The following is a 19215-nucleotide window of genomic DNA, read 5'->3' as shown; positions in this document are numbered from 1 at the left end:
GATAGCCCAAGGGTGAGTGATTCGACTGTGAGTCCCCCAGTGAGTAGGCCTGAAAAGAGAGGTCCAAAGAGGATGAGGTATAGTATTTTATTTATTTATTTCATCTTTATTTAACTAGGTAAGTCAGTTAAGAACAAATTCTTATTTACAATGATGGCCTACACCAGCCAAACCCGGACGACACTGGTACAATTGTGCGCCATCCTATGGGACTCCCAATCACGGCCGGTTGTGATTCAGCCTGGATTTGAACCAGGGTGTCTGTAGTGACGCCTCTAGCACTGAGATGCAGTGCATTAGACCACTGATTTCTTGCATTTATAGCCATGGTGATCAAATGCACTGTGCCGTTGGTGCGAAAATCACAGAAGATATACGTGGTAGTTGCAGCAGCAGGGAAATATTTGTGGGTGAGAGATTTAAGTGCTGAAGGGCTATAGGAAGATGGTGTAGGACCTTTTTGGGCGAAATGAGTGGGTTGTGTATAGGTGCAGGGTTAGATGGTGGTGCAACTTAAGACTTTCCCATTCCCCTTTTTCTTGTTGTTTGTGACCAAAATGTGCAATCCGCACTCTGACCTGCGACCGGCAGCAAAACACAACACAGCGTCTATTCTTCCGGAAAGCCACACGAAGAAGATATTCGTGACAAGCGAGTCATCTGATCTACGTTAGAGCAAGGGGAATTATGTTGCTGGAAAATCGCCGAAGGATGGAGACTTTATTCAGCGTAGCGTTTATCTTCTGCTCGGCTTTTACGGCAGGTAAAAAATGGAAATCTTATATCTGATTATTTATCTACTGATCTAGATCGTTTTCTGGAAAGGATCTCATGCAGATACTGTAATGTTAACGAGTCCTTTGCATGAATGAAAACGGTAACATAACGTTACCTAAGAGGCACTAACAGTTTTAGCTAGCTAACGTTAACGCTAAAGAAATGACTTTAAAGAACACTTCCAATCGTGTTGATATAAATATTATTGGCAATTTGTGGCAAGCCGTGTCTTTCCCTTATAAATATGTTATAACGATTAAATACTGCTTTTTAGTTGGCCTAATTTCCCTAGCTTGCTAGTAAGCTAACTTGACAGCCTGACCGCCAGGCAGCAACCACCAGCGAACTGGAACGACACACATGAGCTAACATGATGCGCCATTTCCCGCAGTTTTACCCCTTTTGTTGTTATGCACAACAGTATCTAGCAATATGGCTATGGTTCATTGTAAGCTGTCTTGCTAACCAGACTCACAGGGGAGCGACTCAGCTAGCCAGCTGTATCATGTGACATACAGCATTCATTAGTCGGATTCCGTTGCTAAACGTTTGGTGTATTGCAAATCGTTTACTCCAAACGGAAGACGTTTTGAACGTTAACGAGAGTTTCTATTGGATAAATTCAGGTAGGTCCCTCCATGTTTCGTCCTGTTTGCTTCCGTTTGGTTCCTAGAGTCACCATTGCAAAACGTTTGCAACTGACAAAACGTTTTGCATTGGCATCCAACTAATGAATACACACCATATTCGCTTAACTTCCTCAAAAATCCTTCTGCTTTCCCAGTCACGAGACTCTGGCTAACGAACTTGCTACTGTAGCCTGGCATTCCCAATCATGAAATGGGTGTCTTTCACAGTTTGTAATTAACAGTCAAGTGGGAGCAAATGGCAACACCAAATCAAATTTATTTATATAGCCCTTCTTACATCAGTTGATATCTCAAAATGCTGTAATCTAGCCTAAAACCCCAAACAGCAAGCAATGCAGGTGTAGAAGCACGGTGGCTAGGAAAAACTCTGTAGAAAGGCCAAACCTAGGAAGAAACCTAGAGAGGAACCAGGCTATGAGGGGTGGCCAGTCCTCTTCTGGCTGTGCCGGGTGGAGATTATAACAGAACATGGCCAAGATGTTCAAATGTTCATAAATGACCAGCATGGTCAAATAATAATAATCACAGTAGTTGTCGAGGGTGCAGCAAGTCAGCACCTCAGGAGTAAATGTCAGTTGGCTTTTCATAGCCGATCATTAAGAGTATCTCTACCGCTCCCGCTGTCTCTAGAGAGTTGAAAACAGCAGGTCTGGGTCAGGTAGCACGTCCGGTGAACAGGTCAGTGTTCCATAGCCGCAGGCAGAACAGTTGAAACTGGAGCAGCAGCACGGCCAGGTGGACTGGGGACAGCAAGGAGTCATCATGCCAGGTAGTCCTGAGGCATGGTCCTAGGGCTCAGGTCCTCCGAGAGAGAGAAAGAAAGAGAGAATTAGAGAGAGCATACTTAAATTCACACAGGACACCGGATAAGACAGGAGAAATACTCCAGATATAACAAACTGACCCTAGCCCCCCGACACATAAATTACTGCAGCATAAATACTGGAGGCTGAGACAGGAGGGGTCAGGAGACACTGTGGCCCAATCCGATACCCCCGGACAGGGCCAAACAGGAAGGATATAACCCCACCCATTTTGCCAAAGCACAGCCCCCACACCACTAGAGGGATATCTTCAAACACCAACTTACCATCCTGAGACAAGGCCGAGTATAGCCCACAAAGATCTCCGCCACGGCACAAACCAAGGGGGGCGCCAACCCAGACAGGAAGATCACGTCAGTGACTCAACCCACTCAAGTGACGCACCCCTCCTAGGGACGGCATGAAAGTGCACCAGTAAGCCAGTGACTCAGCCCCTGTAATAGGGTTAGAGGCAGAGAATCCCAGTGGAGAGAGGGGAACCGGCCAGGCAGAGACAGCAAGGGCGGTTCGTTGCTCCAGAGCCTTTCCGTTCACCTTCACACTCCTGGGCCAGACTACACTCAATCATATGACCCACTGAAGAGATGAGTCTTCAGTAAAGACTTAAAGGTTGAGACCGAGTCTGCGTCTCTCACATGGGTAGGCAGACCATTCCATAAAATGGAGCTCTATAGGAGAAAGCCCTGCCTCCAGCTGTTTGCGTAGAAATTCTAGGGACAATTAGGAGGCCTGCGTCTTGTGCCCGTAGCGTACGTGTAGGTATGTACGGCAGGACCAAATCGGAAAGATAGGTAGGAGCAATCCCATGTAATGCTTTGTAGGTTAGCAGTAAAACCTTGAAATCAGCCCTTGCCTTAACAGGAAGCCAGTGTAGGGAGGCTAGCACTGGAATAATATGATCAATTTTTTTGGTTCTAGTCAGGATTCTAGCAGCCGTATTTAGCACTAACTGAAGTTTATTTAGTGCTTTATCCGGGTAGCCGGAAAGTAGAGCATTGCAGTAGTCTAACCTAGAAGTAACAAAAGCATGGATTAATGTCAGAACCCATCTAGATGAACCTCCAAAGTCATATGATGTAGACCTAGGTATGTGGCCCTGGTGTTCCCTCCACCTACACCGTATTGAACTCCAAACAGTAGCTAGCTTTGATAACTAGAAGTTGTTTATAGACAATATTATTTGAACCAAACCAATTCCTTCTGTTTTCCCTCAGGCGTTCAGGGGGACAGCCTCACCATATTGCAGGCCCCTGGGTACGTGTCCTTCCAAAAGGGAGACTGGCCAATCTCTGGGGAGAAGATTCCAGATATGGTGGCTCTGACTATGGGTTTCTCTGTCCAGGAGGTACACACACACTTTAGGGTCCAACAATTTGGACCAGGACCTGAGGACAATCAGACCTGACCCGATCATTGAAAAAAATACAATGGAGACTCAAACAGACCCTAGAACAATCAGACCGGAGGACAACTTGACCTAGACCTAACCCATACCCTAACAGTATCGACCACACCCGATTGGTCCCCAACATCATGTTTATCAGCCAAGTTGCTCTTCTGCTTAACAAATAGGTCTTTATATTATATTGACCAGGCCTTCTATAAGTCAATAAATTAACCTTATTCGCATAAAATAAATATGCTATAGGCTATGCAGGTCCACTCTGGTCTATCAGATGTAGTTACATTGACCCGATGACAATCAAACAGGACCTGACCCGGACCCGAGGGACAAGTTAGAATTTTGGGGTTGGGTTTCAGGTATATCGGGTCCACTTGGACCCGTGAAGACCCACACAGGCGCATATCCTATGTTTGAACAGGTGCGCAAGCCTCTGGTATTTTACATGATACTCTAACATCTGTGTTTGTAGGATCTCTCCTGGCCTGGCCTCCGGGCAGGTCAGTTGTTCCAGCGTCCCAGGGCCAACGTGCTGGTGGTGGTGAGGGGGGTGGACAGCCTGGCCCTGCCACAGAATGTGGCCTTCTACCCCTTGGAGAACGTGAGTGAGGCCAGGCTCCCCATCAGGGGTGATGGTTGAGCAGCAGCAATGTTCTAATTTGAATGAGATTCTTCACCAAGGCTGTTATTCATAACTCTTCCCTTGTTCCCTCTCTCCTCCAGCCGGTACCCTTCACCCTAGACAGTGTGGCTGAGACGGTTCATTCTCTCTTTGCTGAGGACACTCCTGTGGTCCTCCAGCTGGCCCCTAGTGAGGAGGTATTGTATTGACCAGCATATGTGTAAAGGTTTCTTTATACAGAGGGTTTGTATGTGCAGGGGGATAGTAATGTTATCAAATAAAAATGTATTTGTCACGTGCGCCGAATACAACAGGTGTAGTAGACCTTACTGTGAAATGCTGACTTACAAGCCATGGATGGCTGACGTTTTACGGGCTCCTAACCAACTGCATTGTTGGTTAGGAGCCCGTAAAACGTCAGCCATCCATCATCCATTATTGTGTGTGTGTCTACGTGTGTCTACAGAGGCTGTACATGCTGGGGAAGGCCAACGCGGTGTTTGAGGACCTGCCTGTGACCCTGCAGCAGATCCGTTCTCGTCTCTCCCAGGATGGCTCCGTGCTGGCCTCCCTGCCACTTAACTCCCTCAACCGCAACGCTGAGGTAACATGCATAACTACTGCTGGTTCTATCTGCGTCCCTCAGTTAAAGTGAATAAGGGTTGGTTGATCTCTGAACTCTGACCTTCTTCCTCTCTTCTTATAGGCTGATCTGCTCTTCCTGTCTGAGGTCCAGGTTCTGCATGACATCACTGCCCTGGTAAGACTGAATATGTTGTTTGTTGGGCATAGGGGAATTGGATAATTTCAACGCTGGTCGTCTGTTGTGGCTAACCCCCTCACCCTCATGTAGCTGCGGAGACACCGGCACCTGGCCCAGGACCACTCCCCTGACCTGTACTCCCTGGAGCTGTCTGGCCTGGAGGAGCTGGGCCGTCGCTACGGACAGGACTCCCCTCAGTATCGAGACGCCACCGCCATCCTGGCCAACGTCCTACAGAAGGTAAGCACAGTATTTCCCATAGGATTTCTTTCAGCAGCGGTGGCAGAGTTTGCGGGGGGGGGGTCTTCCTGGGGGCATCTATATATCAAATAAAATGGTTAGTGGCAGTGGCACGAGTAGTGTGTCTGGGTTTTTATCGATATACGTGACCACCTGTTTGTCATCTCTCGCTCTCTTTTGCTCTCTCTCTCCTGTGCTGTAGTTTGGTGAGGACATGTTTGGTCTCTATGGTGACAGTGCGGTGGTCGAGGTTGTCACGGTGAAGAGCTTTGAGGCACCATTGACCAGGAAGTCCCGCTCCATCCTGGAGTCCAAACAGATTGTATGTTTGTTTATATTAGCTTCATCTGCCCCAATCTTCTGTTTTTATGTTTTATTTACTTATCTCTGTATCAGTGGAGGCTGGTGGGAGGAGCTATAGGAGGATGTCTCATTGTAATGGCTGGAATGGAATAAATGGAAATGAGTCAAATGTGTATTCTATGTTTTTGATAGCGTTCTAATTATTCCATTCCAGCCATTACAATGAACTCGTCCTCCTATAGCTCCTCCCAACAGCCTCCTCTGCTGTATATATTTATGTATCAAACCATGAGCATTTTTAGATGTGTCTGGAATTCTATACTTCATAGATGAGATTTGCAACTACTGAAATCCTCTCTTTCCTCCTTTCCCTCCTCATCCCACAGAGTAACCCTGGCAGTCCCTATAACCTGGCCTATAAATATAACTTTAATTATGCAGTGATCTTCAACATCGTGCTATGGCTGATGATCATCCTTGCCTTGGCTGTCATTGTCATCTCATACAATCTGTGGAACATGGACCCAGGATATGACAGCATCATCTACAGGATGACCAATCAGAAGATCAGGTTGGACTGAAGTCTGCCCAGCAACACTCCAGCCCTCCAATTAGCCCTCTCCTAGTGGAAGTTTATTGTTTTTCTTGTTTTGTGTGAAAAATAAAGATGTGGAGCCTTGGAGTCTTAGCCCCTACTCTCTAGGTACTTGTTTAGATCTGAGAGAGTTGGATAGGTATAAGCAATATGGTGAAAATAATTCCACCCAGCTTGGTATACAAGCCATGGTCGAACTAAGTATAAACCAAATAGTGTATACCTATCCAAACTCTCAGATATACACAAGGTGATAGGGGTTGATTGTGGACTGAGGAGTAGAAATCAGAATAGCAGTTGTTCAGGTGGAGGTAATAGTTTAATCCAATATGTATGACATGTATGTGAGTTGCAGTTCACTATAATGTCACTGGTTAGCTCCTTTTGAGAAAGTACTGCAAAGGTTGACTATATAGAATTGTAACACTGTAGAGCTGTGTCTGAAGCCTAGTCCTGTACCTTCTATACCACACTTCACATTTATTTTGAGTGTCAACAGTAGTTGTCCTACTTCCTTGGTGATTGAAAATGTCCTGTTTTACATTTTTGTAAAAAGAAAAAAATATTATTGTAATGCCCTGAAAGACTGAGAATTATATGGTGTGTGTGATGTAAATGATTGTATTTTTTGACATATGAAACTTAAGTTAAAGTGAAATGTGTATATATTGAAGTTAGAAATGCAAATATCTTGAATAAACTGCTGTATTGGTATGGTGAGAAGGTCTGTAATATTCACTGGCATGTTGCATGAATTTTGCAGTTGTGTGACGATATGAAATGGAAATATTATGTACAATATGGGCAATAAATGATTTAAAATCATAAGTTTGTGTACTTCAATCAGCAAATTGAATTAACATGTTTATTAAACCACTATAGTCTACAGAAACCAGTGATACATTGGCACAAATGACCTTGGACAAATTGTCCCACAGTTAGTTTTAGTAAATGTGTCACTCAGTCTGACACCGAGTTTATAATAAACACGTTTTCTAATTCAGAGTGATATGACATGTTTACCACCACCAAAAATACTCCTCAATTCACTTATCCAATACATAAGCAGATCACGAGACTAGGTCAGTCGTAACTATTGCGCTATATAGAAGTAGCCAATCAGTGAAGCCGTGTAGCTATCTGCTCCAATAGAGAGACGAGTTCCTGAAACTCCACCTCTAAGGTTATCCGCAATACGTAACTGGGTGTGCTTTTGTGTAACTGGTTTGGTAACAGCAGATCGACTATACTACTAAAAGACATCGATCAAGCAGCAAAACATTCCTCTATCTGGCGACAAAAACATCCCTTTTCTGAGGAGAAAGAAGAACAGACTCTCGCGCCATGGTCTGACTGCTGATCAAAGGTGCGGGCCGATCTCTTCATTCTAGTTGTTACAAAGTAACATATATGAAGTAATGTTACTTAGGCTATACACAGCTATGCCAATGATATCTTGTGAGCTGTCATTTCAATAATGTTTTGCTAATAACCTGCAGGGATATATTATCTGTCTCATTCTCTCCATCTTTCAGCCAGCATCTGGACGGTGAGGAAGATTCGGGCCCACATTGCTGAGGGAGAGCAAGAGGAGAAGCCCATCTTCACACCATGTGGTGTTATTGGTAAGAACAGTAATGCCATAGATATGCAACAATGCTGATTGTTACCAACTTATTTACAATGCCACGTAAGAACACCTGCGTTACCTAACAATGCCGTAGTAAAGGGTGCGTTCGTAAATTGCCTCCAGTGTGTCAGAGTGCACTTTGGGTTGTTCGTAAATTCAGAGCGTTGTTAGATTGTCAGTTGGTAAATTCAGAGCGTTTCATTCTCCGAGCGTTCAGAGCGCTCACTGAACGCGCTGGTCGAGAAGGGTTCATCCGAGCATTCTGACCTGGCAACGGCAGTCAAGCACCCACGTTAACTTGCTAAAGTTGGCTAGCTTGTCAGCTACTTCCGGACACAAATGTCAGAACACCTCACTGACCATTTCACTCACCATGACAGAGCTGGTTAGGCTGTTATGTTATCCAAAGTGTTAGTGACTAGCTGTGCTGCTTGCAACAATTTTCAAACTTTTTTTTGCCTACGTTTGACACCGGTCATATTCAATGGGTGTTGCGTGTTCGTAAATTCATTAGTTATTTTGCGCTCTGGCACACAGATGAGTGCTCTACAATCGGAGTAGATGGCTAGAGTGAATTTACGAACGCACCCAAAGATGCGCTGTCTAAAAATCGCTCCACCTTTTCCTGGTTGCTAAAATTCTAATTGTTCGCCTAAATTCAGTTTGTGATAAAACAAAAATTATAGTTTAGAGAATCATTATACCATTCTAAACCACCGTGAAATGTATTTTCCATAACCAATAATATGTATTTTCAGCTGGTGTACAAAACCGAAAGGAAGATGCAAAAACAAAACTTAAGAACAGGAAGTATACAAATAACGCATGGATTCTTTTATGGGTCATATCACTTTATATATGTCATATAATTTCATATATGTCATATCACTCTGAATTAGGAAACGTGTTTATTATAAACTCCGTGTCAGACTGAGTGACACATTTAATACAGATCTACCCCTTATACTTGCTTTCAATGACTACGGTTACATGCACACCATCTGGTTATTGTGGCTAGTCAGATTAATATCATAGTTCGATTAAAGTTTACATGCTTTGCAAAAAATAATGATTTCCCCAAATTAACCTGTTTACATGGACACATCTGAAATCTGGTGGCACCCTGATGAATGCAGAAAATCGCCAGTCAAAATAAACTACTATTCTACCACAGTGACCATGCTATTTTTGGGAAGCATATTTGATTCTGAGTTCGGAGCGCCGATTTAAGGTGTTTAGATTGTTCAGAAAACCAGGTGTACAGTTGAAGTCAGAAGTTTACATACACCTTAGCAAAATACATTTAAACTCAGTTTTTCACAATTCCTGACATTTAATCCTAGTAAAAATTCCCTGTCTTAAGTCAGTTAGGATCACCACTATATTTTAAGAATGTGAAATGTCAGAATAATAGTAGAGAAAATGATTTATTTCAGCTTTTATTTCTTTCATCACATTCTCAGTGGGTCAGAAGTTTACATACACTCAATTAGTATTTGGTAGCATTGCCTTTAATTTGTTTAACTTGGGTCAAGTGTTTTCAGGTAGCCTTCCATAAGCTTCCCACAAGAAGTTGGGTGAATTTTGGCCCATTCCTCCTGACAGAGCTGGTGTAACTGAGTCAGGTTTGTAGGCCTCCTTGCTCGCACACGCTTTTTCAGTTCAGCCCACAAATTTTCTATAGGATTGAGGTCAGGGCTTTGTGATGGCCACTCCAATACCTTGACTTTGTTGTCCTTAAGCCATTTTGCCACAACTTTGGAAGTAAGCTTGGGGTCATTGTCCATTTGGAAGACCCATTTGCGACCAAGCTTTAAGTTCCTGACTGATGTCTTGAGATGTTGCTTCAATATATCCATAGAATTTTCATCCCTCATGATGCCATCTATTTTGTGAAGTGCACCAGTCCCTCCTGCAGCAAAGCACCCCCACAACATGATGCGGCCACCCCGTTCTTCACGGTTGGGATGGTGTTCTTCGGCTTGCAAGCCTCCCCCTTTTTCCTCCAAACACAACGATGGTCATTGTGACCAAACAATTCTATTTTGGTTTCATCAGACCAGAGGACATTTCTCCAAAAAGTACAATCTTTGTCCCCATGTGCAGTTGCAAACCGTAGTCTGGCTTTTTTATGACGGTTTTGGAGCAGTGGCTTCTTCCTTGCTGAAGGGCCTTTCAGGTTATGTCGATATAGGACTCGTTTTACTGTGGATATAGATACTTTTGTACATGTTTCCTCCAGTATCTTCACAAGGTCCTTTGCTGTTGTTCTGGGATTGATTTGCACTTTTCGCACCAAAGTATGTTCATCTCTAGGAGACAGAAGGCGTCTCCTTGAGCAGGAATGATGGCTGCGTGGTCCCATGGTGTTTATACTTGCATACTATTGTTCGTACAGATGAACGTGGTACCTTCAGGCGTTTGGTTCATCCTTGGAAACATTTTCCAGACTTGTTCAGGTCTACAATATTTTTTCTGAGGTCTTGGCTGATTTCTTTTGATTTTCCCATGATGTCAAGCAAAAAGGCACTGAGTTTGAAGGTAGGCCTTGAAATACGTCCACAGGTACACCTCCAATTGACTCAAATTATGTCAATTAGCCTATCAGAATCTTCTAAAGCCATGACATAATTTTCTGTAATTTTCCAAGCTGTTTAAAGGCACAGTCAACTGTCTGTAAACAATTGTTGGAAAAATTACTTGTGTCATGCACAAAGTAGATATCGTAACCGACTTGCCAAAACTATAGTTTGTTAACAAGAAATTTGTTGAGTGGTTGAAACACTTAGGTTGGAGTCATTAAAACTCATTTATTTAAACTTCCGACTTCATCTGTATGTCTTCTTCGATTTTAAGATAGAGTAAGGTGTTTACATGACTATTGCATAATCTGCCTACTGCCATAATCAGTTTAATATTGAATTACTACTGTGTGAATGACAGATCTATAACTCACATTTATATGTGAATTTGGTCACCCAAAAAGTTGAATATTGCAGCTTTAAGAACACTGGAATTACAAAACAATGCCACAGAGCTAACTACCTCTATGGCATAGTTAGAACAATGGCGCCACCTAACATTACTATTGTTAAGTATACTGGCATTACCGAACAATGCCATATGGCTAACTACCTTACAACCATAGAAATAAGAATTAATTGATTTATTTGTTAAAGAAGGAAATATACTCTCTTATAGAAAGTTCTTAGAAAAATAGAACTTCCCAATACATTATAAATCATTTGATTCTATGTGCAAAGCAATACCTTCAGGACTTAATTAATTAAATGTCATTTGTGTTTTGGAGAACATGTCAAGATAGATGCACAACTTCTGTTAGAAGGTTTCCCCCTGCTGGACAACAAATGTAATAATACATTCTTAAGATATTTAACTCCAAGAACAAGATCTCTCCTTGAGGGAAATTCTTCTGGAATGCATATGTTACTGAAATTGAATGGAAGAAAGCTTGATTGCTCCCTCACACATTTTGTATATCAAATAAAGTAAAAGAAATTCACTTTAAAATCTTGCACAAAGTATACCCTTGCAGTAACTTGTTGTCCTCTAAATCCATGAATTTCGACATCTGCCTTTTCTGTGATAAAGAAGGGGAAACTATTATACACTTTTTTATGAGTGTGACTCTGAAGTTATTTTGGAGCGAGTTAAATATATATATTTTAAATTATTGTATTTACACATTTATTGTATTTACAATGAAAGATGTAATACGTTATTATTATTTTTGTGCCGGCTTCACACACTTCATCAGTCTCTCATTCACAATTTGACAAGCAATTTCCCGGCTACATCCCCTTTGTGTGGCCGTAATGCCCCCTAAAAACATCCATTCCCAAGGGCCGTTGGACCCTTGGGCTGAATATAATAGTTATCATTCCCTCCTCCCGGCTGCGTGCTGAAGCACCTCTCACTCACATGACTCTTTGTCATGTGATCTGGTCTTTCTCACAGGCTACAAGACCGACACATTGTGGACGCAACTGCGCGCTTCCTTATCCAATTCCGAGGTGCATATTGAAGATATTGGAAGAACTGTCCACATTTACATTTCGACAGCCAACAAGATGAGTAGGCCTAACGCACAGCAAAAGCACCAGCCTATGTCAATCTACTATCCCCCGTAGTACAAAAGTTGACCTATTCTGTGCGAGAAATAAATATTCCAAACATAGTCTGGGACAGGTGTGGGACACGATAGATCCCAAATTAATACAACCACTAGCATAAAAAAACCTGTTTTAAGCAATGAGCCTGACGCAACAGATCAGAACATTTAGCTTAAAACGTTGATAAACTATTTGGATATTTCTTCACATTAGCAGCGCAGCAATGCGCTCATGGCAGTAGGCTATAAGCGGGAATGTTCCATTAGCAGGAAAACACCATTCTCAAATGTGACCGCAAATGTGATTATACAGGTAATGCTTTTATTAGAAAGGTCCATTTGAACATTATGTTCCCCAAACTTGAAACTCACGTGCTGGATATTTTATGCCAGGTAGGCTCTACATCCGTTGTAAAGCGGATTAATGTGCTTCATTTAAAGTTATTTGCCCACTTTAGTTGTGATAAAAACCTTATCAAAACATATAGGCCTATGGGCTGGACAACATGAAGTGTGTGACTATGATTCAAAAAAGTCTCAAAAACAAGGCATGCGCTGTTTCTTGCCTTAAGCTGGGCATCATTCACAAGTTATAATATATCATTCACAAGTGATAGGCTAATATTGTCACCCATCACACTATTCTTGGTTTAATCTTGTCTTTACATTTACTAAATAATATATGTGTAAAATTTGTTTTGATTTAGAATGGACCATTATCATGCACCTGTATCGAAACGGCAGCAGGAAAAAATACATGTCATCTATGCACTTAAATAGCGAATGGAGGATGCTTTTCCCATTGTTCATTTTCATTTCATGCCAGCCAGGTAGTCTAGACTCCTGTTGTAAAGAGAAGCAGTGTGCTTAATATTAGGAAAGTTGAGAAATTAATATAGTAGGCCTAGCCTATAGAAAGCTGATGGGATCCTCCTCTTTTTAATAGAGGTCATCACTCTTTCTTGTGCAATTGCATAGCCTATAGAAATATTGTGCAACATGAGCTCATGGGCTCCCATTAAGTGTTTGATTAGATTTTTGATTACATTTGCATTGATGTCAGAGTGATTAGGGCGAGTAGAGTGCTGAGTACCCGGCAGTTAGCAAGTTTGGTAGGCTACTAATGACCATCAACAGCATCAGAGCTTGGAGAAACCTAATTACTGTGACTAAACGGTCACGTGGAATTTGACTGCCGTCATGACTCGTGATCACCGGTGTGGCGGAAATACGGTTAACGTAACAGCCCTAGTTATGATTACACAAGCACATGTGTTTATAACCTCCTACTAGGCGCGGTCAACTCCTTACATATCTAGACAGCCAATACATCCTTGCTCCCCCCTAGTTCTGCAGCTGGCCTGCCTTATCAGAGACTATTGCCCTTCAGCTGGCCTGCCTTATCAGAGACTATTGCCCTTCAGCTGGCCTGCCTTATCAGAGACTATTGCCCTTCAGCTGGCCTGCCTTATCAGAGACTATTGCCCTTCAGCTGGCCTGCCTTATCAGAGACTATTGCCCTTCAGCTGGCCTGCCTTATCAGAGACTATTGCCCTTCAGCTGGCCTGCCTTATCAGAGACTATTGCCCTTCAGCTGGCCTGCCTTATCAGAGACTATTGCCCTTCAGCTGGCCTGCCTTATCAGAGACTATTGCCCTTCAGCTGGCCTGCCTTATCAGAGACTATTGCCCTTCAGCTGGCCTGCCTTATCAGAGACTATTGCCCTTCAGCTGGCCTGCCTTATCATACATGTAACATAATCAATAAGTTATTATATAGTGACAGGAATAAGTATATTTCAAGTTAAAACCCAACATTATGCAGCATAAACAGCCAAATATATCCATATTTGATTTTAATAACCACATTGTGGGCCTGTTAGAACACATAAATCATGACGGATTTGATGAATATCCACTTTGTTAGAACCAATTTTGTTTTTGAATGGCCACCAATAACCACGTCCTTGTGTTTTCCCCCACAGTCTGCAGGCTCTTTTCAATTCGCTGCCTATGTCAGCTCAATAACTCAGAAATGACCTTTACATCTCTAGCACGCAATCTGTAGTTCATCAATCCGCGTTGAATAGAGCCCTGCGTTTCATTAACCTCTTTACTGCATGTATACATTTAATAGGGCAATACATTACACTGATATGTAGCACAGACGGTTAAACCTCTGTTTCTGTTGTCAACCAATGTGAAATCAACGAACCATTTCACCATGGCATTGGGTTTATGTTAAAAGTTGGGTGAAAAATACTAAATTCCATTTTTGCAAATCCAATCAGTTTTTCACGTTGATTCATCGTCATCACATTATTATTATTATTTTATTGAAGTGGAACAATGTTGACTCAACCAGTTTTTGCCCAGTGGGCAGGCTGTCACTGGTAATGGGTTCCCTTATCAGAGACTGAGTTATCCCATGGCTTGCAGGCTAAGTCTTCTAATTTCAATTAGCTTATTGCATCTCCACATTTTAAGCACAGGCTGAGAAGGTTAATCTCTAAACCCTGGTTGGACAACATTTGTTAGATCTGTGTAGCAACTTCTATAATTACACTCTAAGGTCACTCCATATGTCTTTAAAAGACGGCTGTAACGTTTACCCTGTGTCAATCGTGACGGCAACTGTTTTGACAATTGGATACTTCTTGAGCTCTTGTTTGATAACCAGCTATGTACGGCTAGGATTTATAAAGCATTATCAGTCACTACGATTAGGCAGGCTAATTGCATCTTTTGGTAACTAAATAAATCTTGGCGCTGGTCTGCTAAACCTTGTTTGGCCTTTGCATAACCTTTGCATAGAACGTGTGTGTGTGTACTACTTCTCTTTATTTCCTGTCCCCTCAGGTTTTAAGAAGGAGCAGTTGACATCAGGTTCTGATCCACCGGCGGCCATAATGACCCCTGAACCTGATGATGGTATCGCTAACGGCGGCCCGGCGCCGTCGTCAGAGACAGCCGTGCAGAAGTGCGGATCCTGAGGTTAAAGGTCACACTGGATAACTGGCTGGGACCAATAAATTATTATTAAGCATGTCTTGAAAAAGGATGCATTTACAGAACTGTATGTCGACAGACGCAGTCGCCCTGGTCCTCGCTCCCAGACAACTTTGCAGTATTTAGATTTGTTTGTGTTATTTCTTACCTTATTTACTCAGAACATTTCTAGTATTGTTACTTTCTAGTAAATTTACTGACCTTAGTCAAAGCGTTCCCATACAAAATGTCACTATGACCATAATGATGACTAGTTTTGAGATCAAATTATGACATGACAAGTCATTCCATTTAATTTACGTTGTGTAGGTTTCTGAACCCAAGTATCCTAATACGATATCGTAATAAAAAGTTGATTATTTACTGATCTATAGAAGATATTCTTTAACAGCCCTCCAACTGAAAAACTTTTATGTTGTCATGCCCTTGCTGTCCCAGCCTCTGTCCAGTGTGCCCATACTCAGCGGACCAAATACTAAGCTGAGATACCTGCTGTAATTCCAACTTTCACTCACATCAGTCACTAAATCAGTGTGAAGATTGTGTGAAGTTAGGACATTTTCATATACACTGATCTCAGGTCAATATTGGGTCCAGTGAGCTCTGTTTAACTTCTGACACCAGATGACCCTTGTGGCTGCAGCGTGTGACGGCCTGCTCACCAACCCCTCCACCCAGGGACTGAGCGGTTCTGATGCCCCTGCTGCAGCTTCCCCAATAAAAACTTTCTGGTCGACTTGTCTTTTATTGTGTTGTAGGCATATAACTTCCCAGAATATCCATTATGAGCTATTAGGTATTATACTCACTAATGAACGTTAAAAATGATCAAGAAGTGCTATGAATCATAAACATTTCTTACATAACTGCATCATGAAATTACAGCCTGGTTACAATTTGTATGGTTATACACAGTGTAGAAAACATTAAGGACATGTTTTTCCATGACAGGCTGACTAGGTGAAGCTATGATCCCTTATTGACGTCACTTGTTAAATCCACTTCAATCAGTGTAGATGGAGGTGAGACCAGTTAAAGAAGGATTTTAAGCCTTGAGACAATTGAGGCATGGATTGTGTATGTGTGCCATTCAGAGGGTGAATGGGCAAGATAAAAGATTGAAGTGCCTTTGAACAGGATATGGTAGTAGGTGCCAGGCACACTGGTTTGTGTCAAGAACTGCAATGCTGCTGGGTTTTTCACGCTCAACAGTTTCCCAGGCTTATCAAGAACAGTCCACCAGCCAACTTGACACAACTGTGGGAAGCATTGGAGTCAACATGGGCCAGCATCCCTGTGGAATGCTTTCAACACCTTGTAGAGTCCATGCCCCGACAAATTGAGGCTGTTCTGAGGGCAAAAGAGGGGAGGAGGGGGGTGGAACTCAATATTAGGAAGGTATCAGTAACGATGCGCGCTGAGAGTCGGGAAGCAAGTTCAGGGAGTGAGTGTTTTAATAAATGCAAACATAAAACATAGCAGGAACAGCACACAAACTTAACACTTTAACAGAAACAATAAACCCTGGAGAAAGAACCAAAGGGAGTGACATATATAGGGAAGTTAATCAGGGAGGTGATGGAGTCCTGGTGAGTCTGACGATGCGTAGGTGCGCGTAATGATGGTGACAGGTGTGCGCCATAACGAGCAACCTGGTGACCTAGAGGCCGGAGAGGGAGCACACGTGACAGTATCTTTAATATTTTGTATTCTCAGTGTATAAGACAGGTTACCTTAAGGTAAAAAACGAAAGGAGGGTGGTCGTGTTGTATAAAGTGAACATCTAGCAACCAAAACTTGCGTTTTCTCATCACAGACAATTTTAGCTAATTAGCAACTTTGCAACTACTTTTTAGAGACTGTGCTACTATTTAACATGTTAACTAAGCTTACCGCTAACCCTTTAACCTAATGCAAAACCTTAACCCTAACGTTAACCTATAACCCGTAGCTTAGCTAACATTAGCCACCTAACTAACGTTAGCATTAGCCACCTAGCTAACATTATCCACAAGAAATTGGAATTCATATCATATCATACATATGCACTCACATTCACACACGCGCGCACACACACACAAAAATAGTACCACACATGCACACAAACACACACAATTGGCCTTTGTGTTTTCATTTGATTGTCTTTGGTGTGTTTTGTTGTTACATTGTTGTTTTGTTGTTTTTTCCTTTGTTCTTTTTCTCAGTATTTGTATTTTTTATTGGTTGTTGGCACATCAGGAGGGTAGTTGTTGGGTTGGGCAGGGATGGTTCCTCAGAGGGGGGATGGAGGAGGAGGTTTTTGGGGAGGCCTTGGATAGCTGAGCAGCTTCACTGCAGGTGGATTGTATGTTTTTTTAAATGACCCTAACCAGTCAGGCTTGAAGAGAAGTCACTCAACCGAGGCTGCTCTCCTCTGTGTCGCGGAGGCTGCTCTCCTCTGTGTCGCGGAGGCTGCTCTCCTCTGTGTCGCGGAGGCTGCTCTCCTCTGTGTCGCGGAGGCTGCTCTCCTCTGTGTCGCGGAGGCTGCTCTCCTCTGTGTCGCGGAGGCTGCTCTCCTCTGTGTCGCGGAGGCTGCTCTCCTCTGTGTCGCGGAGGCTGCTCTCCTCTGTGTCACGGAGGCTGCTCTCCTCTGTGTCACGGAGGCTGCTCTCCTCTGTGTAGGACGTAGCCGTCGGTAGAGTCAGAGGTCAAGTGCTGGTTTATTTAGTTATAAATAAGTAAAGGTTGAGGAGGAGAATTGTTTAATAAACTGTTTGAAGAGGTAGGGTTTCAGATGTTTTCAGAAGATGGGCAGGGACTCTCCTGTCCTAGCTTCAGGGGGAAGCTGGTTCCACCATTGGGGTGCCAGGACAGAGAAAAGTTTGGAGTGGGCTGAGCGGGAGCTGCCCTCCCGTAGGGGTGGAAGTGCCAAGAGACCTGAGGTGGCAGAACGGAGTGCTCGGGTTGACGTGTACAGTTTGAGAATAGCCTGAAGGTAGGGAGGGGCAGTTCCTCTTGATGTTCCGTAGGTAAGCAACATGGTCTTGTAGTGGATGTGAGCTGGGTGACATGAGAGAACTTGGTGGGCTGCAGTGTTCTGGATAAGTTGCAGGGGTTTGATGGTACAAGCGAGGAGCTCAGCCATCAGTGAGCAGTAGTCCAGACGGGAGAAGAGAAGTCCCTGGATTAGGACCTGCGCCGCTTCCTCTGTGAGGTAGGGTCGTACTCTACGGATGTTGTAGAGCATGAACCTGCAGGAGCGGGTCACAGATTTGATGTTTGCAGAGAACAACCAGGTGTTGTCCAGGGTCAGGCCAAGGTTCTTTGGACTCTGGGAGGGTGACACTGTGTAGTGGTCAACCGTGATGGAGGTCTTTGAGCATGCAGGCCTTCCCTGGGAGGAAGAGCAGTTCCGTCTTGTCGAGGTTGAGTTTGAGGTGGTGGGTCGACATCTAAGTGAAGATATCTGCCAGGCACACGTAGATGTTTTTCTCCTCCTGGAGAGACCATAGGATATGTCTGGTTTTTCACATGATTCCATTGGGAGAGCTTTCCAGTTCTCTGATACTGAAATCAATGCCGCTTACTTCATAAGCAAACACAACTAATAGCCCACATTTCATATGAAATGTAAGCTAGGTTTATACATTTTGCAGACTAATTTTTATGAATTAAAATACATAACACCATAATCTACAAACGAACCATTTTCGTCATGTAATGTTGATTGATTTCAAAATGTGAACCTTAGTTGTCTTCTGTCCTCCACAGTGCTTTAGCTTACTGCACCACAATGTGTTGATTTCTGTATAATGTCTTGATCTCATTATCATACTTCTTTACTGTATGGTGCATTTCTGTTTTTCTGTTTTGTATATAATGTTTCCATGTCTAGATGTTCACCTATGTCTAGATGTTTTTGGGACTACAGATGGAAATGAGCTATTGGCTAAATCTGGTGCTCCACATGTTCTCAGTGATCTGAGACTTAGCTTATGTTTTTGTTGTGCATTATCCCTGACAAATATACGTAATAATCAAATCAATTTCTTTCTCAGATAGTTTCCTTTTAGCTCACAAATATATAAAGTAGCTAACCCTCCACCACACACATTTTGGTAAAATATTGTATTGCATATTTCAAATATTACGTTAGATCCTATGCATTACCCATTACATTACCTCCGTGGCTGACGTGAGTAAAACATTTTAAATTGTTAACCCTCGCAAGGCTGCTGGCCCAGACGGCACACTTAGCAGCGTCCTCAGAGCATGGCTGGCGTGTTTACG

General features: G+C 42.9%; 1 protein-coding gene and 1 long non-coding RNA gene across 2 annotated transcripts; both read left to right on the top strand.

Annotated features, from left to right (window-relative positions):
• The first annotated feature begins 582 nt into the window (after positions 1 to 582).
• Positions 583 to 7004, top strand: LOC139546395 (renin receptor-like). Its single transcript, XM_071354736.1, has 9 exons — positions 583 to 763; positions 3466 to 3596; positions 4126 to 4254; positions 4377 to 4472; positions 4742 to 4879; positions 4982 to 5035; positions 5129 to 5278; positions 5481 to 5600; positions 5968 to 7004. The coding sequence occupies exons 1-9, from the start codon at positions 688 to 690 to the stop codon at positions 6160 to 6162; spliced, it is 1089 nt and encodes a 362-aa protein (XP_071210837.1). The 5' UTR covers positions 583 to 687; the 3' UTR covers positions 6163 to 7004.
• Positions 7005 to 7308: 304 nt separating this feature from the next.
• LOC139546394 (uncharacterized) lies at positions 7309 to 15680 on the top strand. The gene is made up of 3 exons (XR_011669217.1): positions 7309 to 7542; positions 7712 to 7801; positions 14797 to 15680. It is a non-coding gene; the product is annotated as an uncharacterized lncRNA (long non-coding RNA).
• The last annotated feature ends 3535 nt before the right edge of the window (positions 15681 to 19215 follow it).

Source organism: Salvelinus alpinus, chromosome 20 (genome assembly GCF_045679555.1).
Source record: "Salvelinus alpinus chromosome 20, SLU_Salpinus.1, whole genome shotgun sequence".
In the NCBI taxonomy this organism is placed as follows: Eukaryota; Metazoa; Chordata; class Actinopteri; order Salmoniformes; family Salmonidae; genus Salvelinus; species Salvelinus alpinus.
The sequence above is the reverse complement of the archived record's forward strand: the minus strand, read 5'-3'. Positions and strand labels throughout refer to the sequence as shown.